Source organism: Cryptotermes secundus, unplaced genomic scaffold (genome assembly GCF_002891405.2).
Source record: "Cryptotermes secundus unplaced genomic scaffold, Csec_1.0 scaffold250, whole genome shotgun sequence".
NCBI lineage: Eukaryota > Metazoa > Arthropoda > Insecta > Blattodea > Kalotermitidae > Cryptotermes > Cryptotermes secundus.
Genome location: NW_019738873.1, coordinates 1,649,815 through 1,665,597, shown reverse-complemented (window position 1 = coordinate 1,665,597; position 15,783 = coordinate 1,649,815). Strand labels below are relative to the sequence as shown.

General features: G+C 41.5%; 2 protein-coding genes across 2 annotated transcripts in view; one reads left to right on the top strand and one right to left on the bottom strand.

The window, feature by feature from the left end:
- The window catches only part of LOC111871146, a 40,867-nt gene extending 29,754 nt beyond the window's left edge, over positions 1-11,113 (bottom strand). Inside the window, exon 1 of the mRNA XM_023864027.2 lies at positions 10,899-11,113. The gene's annotated coding sequence lies outside the window, so the exon portion shown is untranslated. The remainder of the gene's footprint in view (positions 1-10,898) is intronic.
- Positions 4,727-15,176, top strand: LOC117282834. The gene is made up of 5 exons (XM_033754122.1): positions 4,727-4,795; positions 6,503-6,592; positions 9,223-9,327; positions 12,387-12,491; positions 14,754-15,176. Exons 1-5 carry the CDS (start codon positions 4,727-4,729, stop codon positions 15,174-15,176), a joined length of 792 nt encoding a protein of 263 aa, XP_033610013.1.
- The last annotated feature ends 607 nt before the right edge of the window (positions 15,177-15,783 follow it).

The window sequence follows — 15,783 nt, the reverse complement described above, 5'->3', positions numbered from 1 at the left end:
CACAAGTTGTTCCTTCCCGTGTTAATTACAGGGAAAGGTTTTGTTACTGCTGTCATCTGACAGCCCCGTTCTACTACTCCGTTCGGCTGTCGGCGGGGAAGGTTTTCTTCGCTTCACAGAGTCCAGGGCAGCATCCCTTTAACTGAGAACTGGGCATGAAACCTTTATATTTCTTATATAGTCCATGTCATTATTCCTTACTGCAACCCTGTGCTTGGATACAACCATATGCAGACATATGCAGGAACCTCCCTCACACAGTGACAGGTTAAGTACGTCACAACATAAGGATAACCGCTTATATTGTGACGGGTCTTTGGAATGTGGGTCGGGAGCCTGTCTAATGGTAAGCTTCGGTACAACAGTTTAAAACATTAAAAATTGTCTTTCTGATTCACACTAAGTTCTTGCTCAAATTTGAGACGTGTGAAGACGTACGAGAGGTTTGGCCCCCAGCTCATAACAATATATGGAGCATCAAGAGGAGAGGGTTGGTTCCACAGCCCACTCAATAACTTTCTTATCGAGCAAGCAAATTAGGGCAGCGACTTGCTCCGTAACGGCCGCTTAAATGTATGGATATTATCGGCTTGAAGCCCCACGCAACAGAGTTCTGAACACTGACCGTGGTGAGAAGTCCAAAACTTTGTTCTCCAGTTACATTTCACGGTGATACGTCGTCCTATACATCAACACATTCCTGCGTAATTACATGAGCTCATAGTCAGGCTCACTCACCCCAAGTGGTTCATAAAATGAGTCTCCCTTATGGCGTGGACGCACAATCCTCAGGTCCAAATAGAGCTTGTAATATGAATAAATATGCTGAGTGGATCCTGCTCGAATTCTAGCGCCATATCGTGTAGGGCAGCTTACAACTCCCCAGTTTCTTGGAGGTAGCCTCAACTCCTGGTAGGACAACCCATGCCGCACAAGTCAAAACAAGAGGATCAGACGAACTATTGTCTCTAGTGCTCTATGTTGAGTGCTGGGTGTGAGGTTAACGAAAACACCACGGAAAATTTACACTTAAGGAACAATGGAGGAGTCCAAGACCGAAACAGGATTGAAGCGTCACTAAAGAGAATATTGACACGATATCAGGGCGTCCAAGTGGTGGAAATATAGGCTATATCGGAACTGAATACATGTTGAATGTGTTTTAGTCTCTTCCAGTGCGTGGGCGCCACCGGTTCAACCGCTTAAAACTCCTAGCCTAAAATATATTCCACGTGATTGTGCAAACATATTAAAGTATTTTGGCGTAGCGGTAAAACCTCCTTTATTGCGCAGGATTTGGAATACATGCCGGATGTAATACTCAATTCATTCACGTAGTTCGTGAATTTCCAAGCAAATGCCGTCAGAGAATTTTATGTTATGTTTAACTGTTCGCACTCATCGGACGAGTGACAATCTTCATATTCGTTGCGGCTCTCACTATACAAACTAAATATAAATCACGTGTATGTGAGTGCACTGCAAATAACAAGGCAAGTAATTATCATGGCACCAACACCTATGTAAGTGAATTTTATAACACAATATTCACGTCTGTTGACAGTTTGGTGGCTACTGCAAGGAAGAAGTGTACCCGCGCGTGAAGAGCGGCCTTAGCACTGCGGCAGCCAAAACCAAAAGCACTGGAATAAAGGTAAGCAGAACAACCACAATTAGAGTTAAGCAGAACCGGAAGGAGTTCAAAACTTCGTCAGAATTCTGAAAGAAACGTCTGTCCCTCTTTAGAACCTGTAATTCTGACTGCACATGTCTAGACAGACCGCCACACTTTATTTGACTTGTTTCCTCAAATGTTTTCAAGTTTCGAACTCTTATTAATCAGATGATGACACTGCCACGTGGCAGGGTATCGGTCAAGTTGGATGAAGTGATTTCCTTCCAAACATCAGTACACAAATGCGAGACAACCTAGAGGCTAAACCTCGTATACAAATTACAGTAGAACTTGGTTATAACGTCATCAAAGGGACCTAAAAATAGTGTCGTTATAAACGAATGTCGTAACCGAAATGGGCACTTCCACAGTAGCCTTATGTTAGTCACGTAAAAATCTACCAAAAACCGAGTTAAAATGTTGCATTTTTTAGTGAAATACGTAGTTAAGTACAGACTAACGTAACATTAACGTGGAATTAATATGCATTCTCCATATCATTTGTACTGTAGAATTCACCAAACCAAATTCGCGCGCATACATCAGCTTTTTTCCGTCATTTTCTATTTCACGAATCACTTTAACATTCTCTTCAATGCTTAAAACTTTCCTTTTCATTACCATGTTTTCGCTACTGCACTTCTCTGGGTTTAGGCAGGAACACTATAGGGTAAGTAGACAATGTGAGGTCCTGTTAGACGAGATTCTAGGAAAGGAATGCAATTAACAACCTGCCGCGTCCTCTTGCACTATTCACGCAGTCCCACCCCACACCCTTGTTTTCGCATAAAACCCACGCTCCTCTTGCAGCCCGCGGTCGTATACTTCCAGGACAGTCACGTCAGCAAGCAGAGAAAGTGAGGGTGGGCAGACACATCGAACTTTCCCACGATATCAGAGAAATTCAGGAATGAAAATGACGTTACATACGAGGTTGATGCATTTGTGCTTGTCGTACTAAGCAAGGTATGAAAACAGTTGTTTTATGAGGAATTAGTTCGTACCATTGAATATTTGACGCAATAGACAAGGTGGCGCAGAAACCGATGTTGCTATAACCAGTTTTACTGTATTTGAATCTTCTTTCAAGGTTAGCCTCGTTCGAAGGCTCATAAAATGAGTCTCCCTTACGGCGTGAACGCACAATCCTCAGGTCCAAATAGAGCTTGTAATATAAAAATATGCTGAGTGGATCCTGCTCGAATTCCAGCGCCATATCGTGTAGGGCAGCTTACAACTCCCCATTTATTCGAAGGTAGCCTAAACTCCTGGTAAGACAACCCATGCCGCACAAGTCAAAACACGAGGATCAGATGAAATATAGTCCCCAGTTCTATATCTTGAGTGCTGGGTGTGAGGTTAACGAAAACACCACGGAAAATTTACACTTAAGGAACAATGGAGGAGTCCAAGACCGAAACAGGATTGAAGCGTCACTAAAGAGAATATTGACACGATATCAGGGCGTCCAAGTGGTGGAAATATAGGCTATATCGGAACTGAATACATGTTGAATGTGTTTTAGTCTCTTCCACTAGGTGGGCGCCACTGGTTCAACTGCTTGAAACTCCTAGCGAAAAATATGCTCCATGTGATTGTGCAAACACTTTAAAATATTTTGGCGCAGCGGTAAACCTGCTTTCTTGCGCAGGATTTGGAATACATGCCGGATGTAATACTCAATTCATTCACGTAGTTCGTGAATTTCCAAGCAAATGCTGTCAGAGAATTTTATGTTATGTTTAACTGTTCGCACTCATCGGACGAGTGACAATCTTCATATTCGTTGTGGCACTGTCACTACACAAACTAAATATAAATCACGTGTATGTGAGTGTACTGTGAATAAGAAGGCAAGTAATTATCATGGCACCAACACCTATGTAAGTGAATTTTATAACACAATATTCACGTCTGTTGACAGTTTGGTGGCTTCTGTAAGCGAAAAGTGTACCCGCGCGTGAAGAGCGGCCTTAGCACCGCGGCAGCCAAAACCAAAAGCACTGGAATAAAGGTAAGCAGAACAACCACAATTAGAGTTAATCAGAACCAGAGGAAAGGGAAAATCTTAATCAGGATCCTGACAGAAGCCTCTCAGCCCCATTGTCAAATCTTTAATTGTGACTGCACATGTCTAGGAAAAACCACGCTTGATATGAGACTTTGTTTGTTAATCGCGATGAAGGTTCACAATGTCGTTATCGGGATGACACCGTGTGACCTGGAAGGGTATCGTTCATGTTCGAGGCACTGATTTTCTTTCAGGCATCAGTGTACAAATACCAGGCAATCCGTTGTGCAGCCTTCGGAACCACTATAACGATCTTCATTTCAAAGCGAACCCAAAAATACAAAGAAAGCATTCTCCCAACACTCCACGCACCCGAGCCGTTCCTTCCTGTGTTAACCAGCGGGAAAGGCTTTGTTATTGACATCGTTTCACAATACCCTCACCGCACTCGAGAGTAAAACAGAGTATAACAGAGCGCTGCTACCCTCCTCCTGAGTTCTGTCCGTGAGGTTCTAATTTCTGTCCTCACCGAGGTTTCCCACTGTCTTCCTGCGTATAGGAAAACTGGGATAACACCTCGAATTCGGCATGAACCCACACAAACTCCAACTGCCCATTTCTTTACTCTTTAATTTAGCTGAAGTGCCATGCGCAGACCCAATTTCTAATCAGAATCATAAAGATGTAATTTAAATAAGAAATACTCATTTGAATTGAGTGCAACCAGTTGGTAAAAATAAATATGAAATTAATATATTTTGGATGCAAAAATGAGGACGCAAGTCTTTCAGCTCCTAATAACAAACTTAGTACAAAATATTAAACATGCTTTTAGCATATACGTGCTGAACCTTCTAATCGTCTTCGTTCGTTGCCCACCGCTGAATGTTTCTTTCTCTGCTCGTCTTTGTTGGTAGGGCGCCACTTACGCGTGTTGTCGTCCCGTCTCTGGCTACGGGAGCTGCTGCTGGTGGGTTGCAGCTACAGCCTGCTTAACTCTCTTCGCCCATCAATTGGCAGGTTCTCGCTCGGATGGGGGAATGGGAACTCTCGATACTACCCACATAGCACTTGTTCACAGAGCCATTTTGCTGCGAAGCTTGTCACTGGTGAACACCTCTAATCAACTAGATTATACTTGGTTTTTTTTTTATTTAGGAATCGTACTGGTTCCTGTAGAAGTATTTGAACAGCTTGCTTAAGTCTCCAACTATATTTCGGAGATACTAAATGTTACTCTAAGCTGAATCAGTACTCAGTTGGTATTTCCACTCACTGTTCCTATACACTAACACTAACTTAACAGAATTTATAGTCACACTTACGGAGATACAGATTTTGCGTCTCAACAACTGGTGAGCTGGAATACAACTAACTTAACAGAATGACTACTGTTTACTATATTATATTTAAGCATCCTGTTGCACTCTACACTTCTTTATGTATAATATAAATACCGTCGTAAATGCAACAGTTTATTTGTAGTTCTTTGTATTTCTTCTTTTACAAATTTAAAATTTAATTTTTTTTAATTACGTGCAGTGTGACAGCTACGTAAGTGAAAATACAGCTGATGATGGCCACTTACGGCCGAAACATGTAATGTAAAAGAAGAAAGACAAAGAACTACAAATAAATTGTTGCATTTACGTACGTATTTATTTTTACATATTAACAGAATGACTTCTCCTCAAAACTCGAAGTCCTGACCGCTTCGTATCGGTCCACAAGTCAGCTCCTTAAGTTTCGAGGGTTCGTTAAATTCGAAAAAGAGGAGTTTACTTCATTTGCTATTCCTCCAACCAGTTCCAAAATTCAAGGGAATTTAATCTCTAAAGACCCAACGTGATGGATACCAGCCGTAGCGTGGGCTCTGGGCCTTCTCACTTTTGACTTATGGTGTCCTGGACCTGTCAGAGATCGCATTCCCAAAGAATTCCGACGAGCAAATTTTGAGTAGAATTTCTAGGAAAATGTTGTAGGGGTCCTTCCTGTCTCCCTTTGTAGCTATGTAACGAGCCGCTTTCTTAAATTAAAAAATCGGACTATACCACCATTTTCGCGGCGCCATAGCTCAAGCGGTTAGTCGCTGGCTTCCCACCGCGGCGGCCCGGGTTCGATCCCGGGTCTTATAAAGTGGGATTTGTGGTGGACAAAGTGGCGCTGGGGCGGGTTTTCTCCGAGGACTTCGGTTTCCCCTGCCAATCTTCATTCCACCAATTGCTCCATCATCATAATCACCCGGGGCAGGCTACAATAGGCTAATCAGTAGCCGCCGTGCCGAATGGACTCAGCTGGACTCACCCCCCCCCCCAGTATGCGAAAGCTGCCGTCTTGAGAGTAAGAACTGGCCTATGTCCCTCTTGGATAATTATTGTTCATACCAGTAAATATCATCTAACAAGGTCATTAACACTAGTAAATACATGTTATTAATTTAACACCTGAGATGGGGTTGACAGCACGGTTACAACCTGTTCGCGCAGGCGTAATATTCCTTACGTTTAATCGGACAATGCTCGGCGCAAATACGTAACGGAACCCCTGCTGTCTCGACTCAGATTTTTGCTGATATCTTCAGTCTGTAAGGCAAATGCTTGGATTAGTTCTTCCATTATATCACGGCCGCCTCTTTCCGAATCCTTTATCATTCACAGCCCATCCTGTAGATTCCCTTTCTGTAACTCAACAGTCTCGTTCTTAAACAGACCGAAACTGAATCAGCAGCGTATAGCAGACATGGAAGCAATTGACTTCCACTGCATAGCTTCCGAGAGCAGTAAATGTTATAACAGAATATTCACGTCTGCGAACAGGTCGGTGACTACTGCAAGGAAGAAGTGTACCCGCGCGTGAGGAGCGGCCTTAGCACTGCGGTAGCCCGAACCAGGAGCACTGAAACACGGGTAAGTGAAACAACTACGCCACGAGTTCAAAAGCAAGAAACTAACTACTTCCCTCAGTCCGATACTATTTCTTCTTCTTCGTGAACATAAGCATGGCTAAAGGCGTTCTTGTTCTTGGCGTCTTTTCCTCGGGTTTCCAGCGTCCCTGGGCCGGATACTGATCCTGATCTAGTCCAGCTAAGGAGATTCCTTTCATTTTTACAACAGATCCAACCAGCTCATTTTATGTAAATTTACGTTTTCTACTAATCTGTTCAGTGAATTGGGGTAGCAGTCGGTATAGCGACTGCCTACGGGCTGGAAGACCGAGGGGTCGGAGTTCGAGAATCGGCAGAGTCAGAATTTTCTTTTCTCCATATCGTTCAGACCGGCTCTGGGCTCACCCAGCCTCCTATAGAATGGGTATCGGGGGATATTTCCCCGGAGGTAAAGCGGCAGGGGCGTGAAGCTGACCACTCAGTTCCAGCTAGTGCCGAGGTCAAGAAAATGTGGAACCACACACCCACTCCCACAAACGCCTTCATGGCACAGTTTACAGTTCATCAGTTTGTTCACTTTTAACTTATTACGAATGCCAAAATTTCTCTGGCGGTCCAATCTTGTAAGGATTAATATATTTTCAGGAATGTCATTTGTTCAGTTTCAAGCTTTGGGGCGTCTATCTTTTTTGTAATGCATTTTCACTGTCGTATCACAAAGCCGCTTCAGAAGTTCGTAACTTCTCTCTGTCGTCATTGTTGCCCAATGTCACTTTCACGTCTACCATTTTTTTTATATTACAATTGTAGCTTTATAGTAACTAAGAAACTTGTTCCATAATTTTTCTTCAATTTCTATTTTGACATTTTTTACGTTTTTTTCTCACAGAATCTCATTGCTTTTGTTCCTGAAGGGGATATTTTCATGTCATAGGTCTTGATAACTTTAGTCAGATCATGTTCTGCTATTTGTAACTTGTCATATGATTATGCTATTCTAACTTGATTACTCGCATCTATCGTTTGACTTCTCTCCCCAAAGATCCATCGGATTCCATTTCTAGTGGTTTGTTTCCATTCACTTACAGCTTTATTAATGTAAATTTTAAAAAAGTTTGGTGATAATCCATAATCTCTCTAGCTCATTTGTTGGTTTTGTATAGTTATGAGCAAGGCCCGGATTTTGAGCGCCTATTGTCCGACAGCACATTCTTGTACTTGGAGAAACTCCTTTCCACATCTGCAGACACAATGGGAGCGTACTTGAAGTGTACCAAATCACTAGCAGCAAGTTCCTCTTCAATACTGAAAGCGCTTAAGGACTCTCCTGACAGAATTTGAGAAGTGCCGCATAATGTTTCATAACCTAAGATTTTACCTAGAATAGTTTTCATTTTTCTTGACACCATTTTACCAATGTCCCCTGACACTTGCTTCAAATCACTGGCTATTTTCTTCACCAGAGCAAGTGAATCTTCTAGCGTTGCTCCTTTCTACTGTAAGCATTTTATTCCTTCATTAAGGAACTGAAATTTACCTTTATGAAGGCCAGCTGTCCTTCCATTTTGCTTCACGATAACTGTTCCTGAGCAGCTTCAATTATGCTCGCTTCTATCTTCATTGACTATACAATGTTTTTCACTACCTAAAAATGATAGCAATAGTAAACTGTAGCATCAATCCACGTTCCCCACCTTGTGATGACGGGTTCCGGGTGCAGTGGAACACCAGGAGTCATAGATTTAAATTGTATTTTACGAGCTGGAGCCTTGACGAAAACAAGTCTAAAAACGAACTTTACTAAGGAAGCACAACAGCATAAATACCAACATGTTTATTTATTATAAATATTCACTGTACAGAAATCATGTTAGTTTCAACAACACTTTCCGACTAGACTGTGGCAGCGACAATTTCCTAGAGATGTATAAGGGTGGTTGTGGCTTCGCATCTCTGTCCTGACCGATGGTTTCTATTAGTTTCCTCGGTCCCTGCCTCAAATTATTGCACCAATACCTTGAATTTCCTTATTCTGTCACACTTTCTGTTTCATTTCTCATAATTTTATGCTGCATTCTGCAGCCTGAGTTGCAGACTGCGTCCTTGAGTAAACCGAAAAAAAAATAACAATTGGGGCAACGGTAAATCTCTAGACTTGTAACCGGAAGGTGCTCGCTTCGCATCTATGTAGGAACCCCTGCCATATTCACTCAGTCTTCTTCTTTGATATCTTCAGGCTGACCAGTCAAATTCCGGAGTGGAATCACAAAACATCGCTATCGCCTGTTTCCAAATCTCTGCTAATTCATTATTCACCTTGTAATTCAACGCTTTATTCCCATATGGTCAGGCAGTGTACATTCAAGCTCGATGCAATGTCTTCACAGAGGCTTTTCGTGGAATTTCTCAGTCTCTCCAGCAAGCCCCAGGAGAGAATCTCACCTTGTCCCACGGCAGTCATTTTCCTACCTCCTACTAATTCCGTATTCATCATATCTTTCGACGCGTTATGACTTGAGTATAAACTCATGGCCTCATTGTTAAATAAGTAAATAATATATAAATGTCACAAGATATGGAAATAATTATTTACAAACTCACCACCCCCGATAACCACAAAAATAACAACGGAATATTCTTGTCTTTGAGCAGACTGTTAACCATGGTAGTGAGGATCTGCAGCCTGAGGAATCGCCTCTGTCATTGAAGAATGACCTAAGTACAACAGCAAAACCTACCACAAGCACTCAAACACTGGTAAGTACACCAATTACCGGGATAGTTCCAAACATATGTCGCCCCATTCCATTTGCCATTCCTGCAGATCAGACTACATGTGTTTAGAAGGGCAGTCAAGAATGTGATTTATTCAGTGCATTGCAGGTACCTATTGTTATCATAAAAATTATAACACCGTGTGGTCTGGTAGCTTATCTTCAAGATCGAGGCAATAACCTAACAGACACTGGCATAACTCAGAATATGACAACAGGAATCCACTTACTTACTCATGGAACTGAGCCCTTCTGGGTAATCTTTCATCAATGGTTTCTACCCTGTCTTACCAATGTGTCTCTTCAAATGTCATTTCTTGCCCAGTAATCTTCAACCTCAAGTAGAAATGATTTGTAATTTCAGCTTTGATCCTGGGTTCTGCAGCTTGTACACTCGAAATGAATTGAATAATGCACAACTGATTAACCAAAGTGCAACCTTTTTGCTCCATTTTATGTTCTTTATAATGGTACAATGTGATAAATACTGCTCTGCTCTGTGAACACCCACTATAAACTTGCTGTACTGAATTACAGAGGCTGGCTTCTCTATCCTTTCTCCAAATTTGTTGGTGAATTCTCCAGTGGTGCCATTATTGTACTAATCATGCAAGCCTTCCTCTTATCCTTCCAGATGTGCAGAAGAACGCCCCCTTTCTGACGTCTCTTGTTAGTTCTTTAGAGGAGTCAGCCTATGACTTTGGAATCCCAATATTGTCCCTGACTATTCCGCAAACTCTTGTCTTCTTCAGGAGTAGCTTTACTGCAATTTGAACACTATTATAATAGTATCATGGTAAACATGGTGCCATAGGTTGGGGTAGGGTTCCAGGAGAGAAAATATGGTCTCTTCCAGATTCCTGCTGTATATATTGCCATAGTCCCAATATAGTCTGCAGTGGCCTCACACACAGTATGGAACAGTATTCCACACTTTACAAGTTCACCAGGATTATAGGTCCTGGACCTGGCGCGCCCTCTTCATGGGATCATCATCTCGTCAAATGATAGATCGTGGGAATTTCTAGCATTTCCTGAAATTTTCAACTAGGTTATCTAAAATTGGCCTGGTTTTCTGTAATCTATCTGCCTCATCATCCAGGGTGGAACTGTCACTGTAGTGCCTAAAATTCCAAATTTGCTCAAATCTGTTTCTGCTTATTAGCTTACCAAAAATTGGTGTTTCGGTTGATATTCTAATGCTCCAGTAATCCCTAGTTTTATCTTTTTTTGACATGGCCTATCAAAATGATTATTGCAAGTAACTTCTTCATACCTGTAATGCTAACATCTTTCCATGCTTTGGAAGCTTCGAGGAGTTTTTGTATTTGTCTGCATTTTGCTCATAGTACAAATCTGATTGCTCTACAAGTATTTCAAGAAAATCATTCCCAAGAAAGTGGTTCACTACTTCAGAAATACTGGTAGGATCTCTGGGCGTAAATGTCAGTCAATGTTACCTAAAAAGTGTTCTAAATTTCTTAAATCATAATTTGTGGTCCAACCTTTGTCAACATCACCGTAATCATGAACGCTTACATCTGAATCACTCACCTCTAACTTCTCCCATTTTCTTCCTGTGACGTTGAGGGTCCAATATCATTGTCGTCATAACCATTACTACCACTTTTATTAATTTTATAACCACTTAAAACAGCTGACAACCGATCTGGGTGTAATTCTTGCACAACTTCAACGTCTAGCAAACTATCCCTAAAACTGTCTGCCATCTTGAAACTAGATTAGACGGAAGGAAGAAAATCAAAGAACTAGTATTTCTTTTTCAGAGAAACAAAACACTGTAAAAGAAAATCAATTTGCACACATACATCTAGAAACATTATAATCAACGTATACATAGTTATAAGTTAAATAAATCTCCGTTAGATGGCAGAATAATACTGGTAACTACACAAGAAACCCTCGTCTCCATGGTTCCGAGAGATAAACATGAACCTCCGCGCCTTCATGTTCATTCATGTTAATAAACCGCATGAAACCGGGACACATCAGTCTCAAAGCAAGCCTAAACAGATTTAACATTGAAGAAGGCAGTCTTCTGGGATTTGGCACCGTGTATAAGTGGTGTTAACCGACGTTTCGGAGGAACGTATCGCCTCCATCTTCAGGGTAGAAGAAAAAGTATAAGAAATCTGCAAGCGACAAGACAGTGAGAACGGTAAAAGCAGACCGTTCTCACGGTCTTGTCGCTTGCAGATTTCTTATACTTTTTCTTCTACCCTGAAGATGGAGGCGATACGTTCCTCCGAAACGTCGGTTAACACCACTTATACACGGTGCCAAATCCCAGAAGACTGCCTTCTTCATAGTCACCGCCGTGAAAGCCTCAAATCTTACAGATTTAACATTGTGTCCATGGCCGAATGCGAATGTGTTGATGGGCTGCAAACCGAGGAACATATCTTCTGGGACTGTAAACTGTACCATGACCGCAAAAAAAGAATACCCAAAGTCAGTTATAGAGCTCTTAAGGCTAGAAGAAAAAAGATTTCTGCAAGGCGTCTGCTACTTCATAAACAACATTCCTATATTTATATAAAGTATATATGTAAGAAAAGTAAAAGAAGTAATAGTACTGATTATTAACAGTATAGTCTCAGATTTAAGTTAAGGTCTATAGTAAATCTCTGGGTAAACGCTATTACAGAATAAGATGTTTATAAGAATGTGATACAGAAGGCTGGATGGGCATTACCTAGGGTTTTCTTTTTTTTAAATTCAAGTGTATGTTCAAGCTCGACGCAATGTCTTCACGGAGGCGTTTCGTGGAATTCCTCAGTTTCTCCAGCAAGCACCAGGAGAGAATCTCACCTTGTCCCATGGCAGTCATTTTCCTAGCTCCTACTAATTCCGTATTCATCATATCTTTCGACGCGTTATGACTTGAGTATAAACTCATGGCCTCATTGTTAAATAAGTAAATAATATATAAATGTCACAAGATATGGAAATAATTATTTACAAACTCACCACCCCCGATAACCACAAAAATAACAACGGAATATTCTTGTCTTTGAGCAGACTGTTAACCATGGTAGTGAGGATCTGCAGCCTGAGGAATCGCCTCTGTCATTGAAGAATGACCTAAGTACAACAGCAAAACCTACCACAAGCACTCAAACACTGGTAAGTACACCAATTACCGGGATAGTTCCAAACATATGTCGCCCCATTCCATTTGCCATTCCTGCAGATCAGACTACATGTGTTTAGAAGGGCAGTCAAGAATGTGATTTATTCAGTGCATTGCAGGTACCTATTGTTATCATAAAAATTATAACACCGTGTGGTTTGGTAGCTTATCTTCAAGATCGAGGCAATATGCTCCTCCAAAAGATTTATACAAACCTAACACACACTGGCATAACTCAGAACACGACAACAGGAATCCACTTACTTACTCATGGAACTGAGCCCTTCTGGAGGAACTACCATTTCTGCAGCTAATCAAGAATTTTCCAGCATTTTATGGAACCCGAAGATTCATTACTGTGTTCACAAGACCCCTCCACTGGTCCCTATCCCGACCCAGATCGGTCCAATCCATACCAACCCATTCTATCTCTCTAAGACCCATTTTAATATTGTTCACCCACCTACACCTTGGTCTTCCCAGTGGCCTCTTTCCTTCTGTTTTTTTTTCCACCAATATCCTATATGCATTCCTAGTCTCCTCATTCGTGTTACATTCCCTGTCCACCTCATCCTCCTTGACTTGATCATTCTAATTATACTTGGAGAAGAGTACAAGTTATGAAGCTCCTCGTTATGTAGTTTTCTCCAACCTCCTGTCACTTCATCTCTCTTCTGTCCAAATATTCTCCTCAACACCCTGTTCTCAAACACCCTCAGTCAATGTTCCTCCCTTAATGTCAGAGACAAAGTTTCACACCCATACAGAACCACAGGCAAAATTATAGTTTTGTATATTCAAATTTTTATGTTTTTGGACAACAGACGAGAAGACAAAAGGTTCTGGACTGAATGGTAGCAAGCATTACCCGAGTTCAGTCTCCTCTAAATTTTCTCCTGAATCAGGTTTTGATTTGTTATAGTCGTTCCCAAATATCTCAACTGTGCCACATTTTCGAAACATCTGTTTCCTACCTTTATGTCATGATTTTGCCCTGAATTTTGGTGACGAGACAGCAACATATACTTAGTTTTCTCTGTGTTTACTTTTAGACCAAACTCCTTACCTGCGTCAATTAATGCTTGTGTGTTTTTCTTTATGGTTTCTATATTGGTTGACAGGAATCAACTGAAAAGGAAAATTCGTAATTCTCTGCACTATGCTCTCAGCATTCAACATGTATGAGTCGTTCCTACGCTTGAAAACGTTTTAGAGTGACTATCCACTTCACTCTCTGGCCCTGCTTTCGATAGCAAAAGACGCACACAAAAATAGATAGGGAGATAGGGACTAGCTCTATCGGTTGAGTTCAACTGAGTAGGTTTCGTTTGAAGATGGAGACAGAATCCAGTCTCCTAAACTCTGTGTTTTAAATAAGAACAGGACAATGGATAAAGGTAAAGCTATCCCTGTAACAGGCCGTGAAGGCCCACAGGGTTGTGAGTCATCGAGGCTTTCACATTTTCTAGATAATCGGCTCACAGATGGCGATAATTTTGTCAGCTTTACGTGCCGGCCGCGCTTTGCCCCCAGGGAGATTCCTGGTACTCATTTCTATTAGAAGCTGAGTCGACCCCAGGGCCATAATACGGCTGAAATAATTAGGTCAACTGAAAAATCAAATAATATCATCGGTATTCGATCCCGCGACCTTCCGGCTTGTAGCCTACTGCCTCAACCAACTACGCTACCGCGTGGCCCCTAGGAAAATGAATAATGCCCGAAAACACAATACTTGTATTGTGTCTCACCGTTACACAAGCATTATGATTCTCAATCTTCACAAGTTATATCCTGCCAACGGATTTACAACAGTCTCACTGTCACTTCAACTTACAAATGAAGAATTCTTTGCATAGTCTGACTCATTTCTCCTCAGTCACCTTCGACTGCCATCTCCAGTACTCAACAGTAACTTTTTCAAATAAACCCTTCTTCAAGTGAACTCTCTCAACTTCTGACAACTATGCTGCTGAACACTTCTTTATACCACTTTGCACAGACCATGCAGAAAACATATTTTCGATTATTAAGGATACGTATTTACTGATCCGTTGCTGTTGTGCGCGTTTTACTTTCCACGCGAATGTGTTTACCGAGCCGTTGCCTAACAGTGGGTATACACGTCACAGTATCAAGTAAGGTGTCTGCCGTGAACGTACACTTATATATTGCTTGAGTTAATTTGTGGCTTTTAAACGTAAGGTAATGAGAGCCTCGGTACGCCACTGACGTGTGATGTTAATTGTTTACAGGGCAAAGATGCGCAGAAACAACTCGCGGCTGAGGATGCAGAAACTCCCTGCACAAGCAAAATACACAATGTAGATGAAAATGAGGCTGAAGTCGAGAATTTCTCAAAAGGAACCGAAATGACTTCAGATAGAGTATCGCGAAGTATTCACAAAGAATTGCACAATTTGGCAGTACCCAAAGAAATAAAATCTGCCATAACTACCATGAAAGACAATCCATTGATTAAGAAAATGTCTCGCTGCTTAAAGAATGGTTCCCCTAAAGAAGAGGAGTTGCCAGCGGATGGTCAAATAGACAGCTTGAAGGAAGAGAGAGATCTAATGTCTGCCTTAGAACGTGCAGATGCAGACCTAATGGCCTTGAGGAAGAGCGTGGAGCATTTCAACGAAGACTGCTCAATATTATGTCCCTGTAGATTCTAAAGGGTTCTGACGATGGTGGACGACACAGAATTACTGGGTTTTTGGACTTCTTCCATCATCCTGAATTCTAAGTAATAGAGGACACGACATTTCGGAAACTGGATCTATTTCCGTCTCAGGTCTTCAGATCCAGTTTCCGAAACGTCGTGTCCTCTATTACCTAGAATTCCGGATGATGGAAAAAGTCCGAGAACCCAGTAATTCTGTGTATCATGTCCCTGATTGAGGTAATTCTGAATGAAAGAACAGGGTGTAAGGTCGCTGCAGTTCTGGAAGACAAGCCAAACCTTGTAACAAAATAACGCAATTATCTTTGGGGTGGAGGTGGGACAGAGGAACTTTTGCTTTATACTCTTGATTATATTATATTTTTCTACACTACTGTCTGGGAAGTTTTGTTATTACTAAGACGCCCTCACGTCCATTTTCTAACAAGTGATCATCGCCAGCTGAATTACACGGAATAAGGCAGTCCAAGAATTATAATGGAGGTTTCCCCTTTTCTTTATTTGTTCCTCATTAGACAAGCTATGGGATATGTTCAAAACAAGACGCTGACTGTGGCACCACTCACAGGACTGAGATAGAGGCAAATGCTATTAACTCA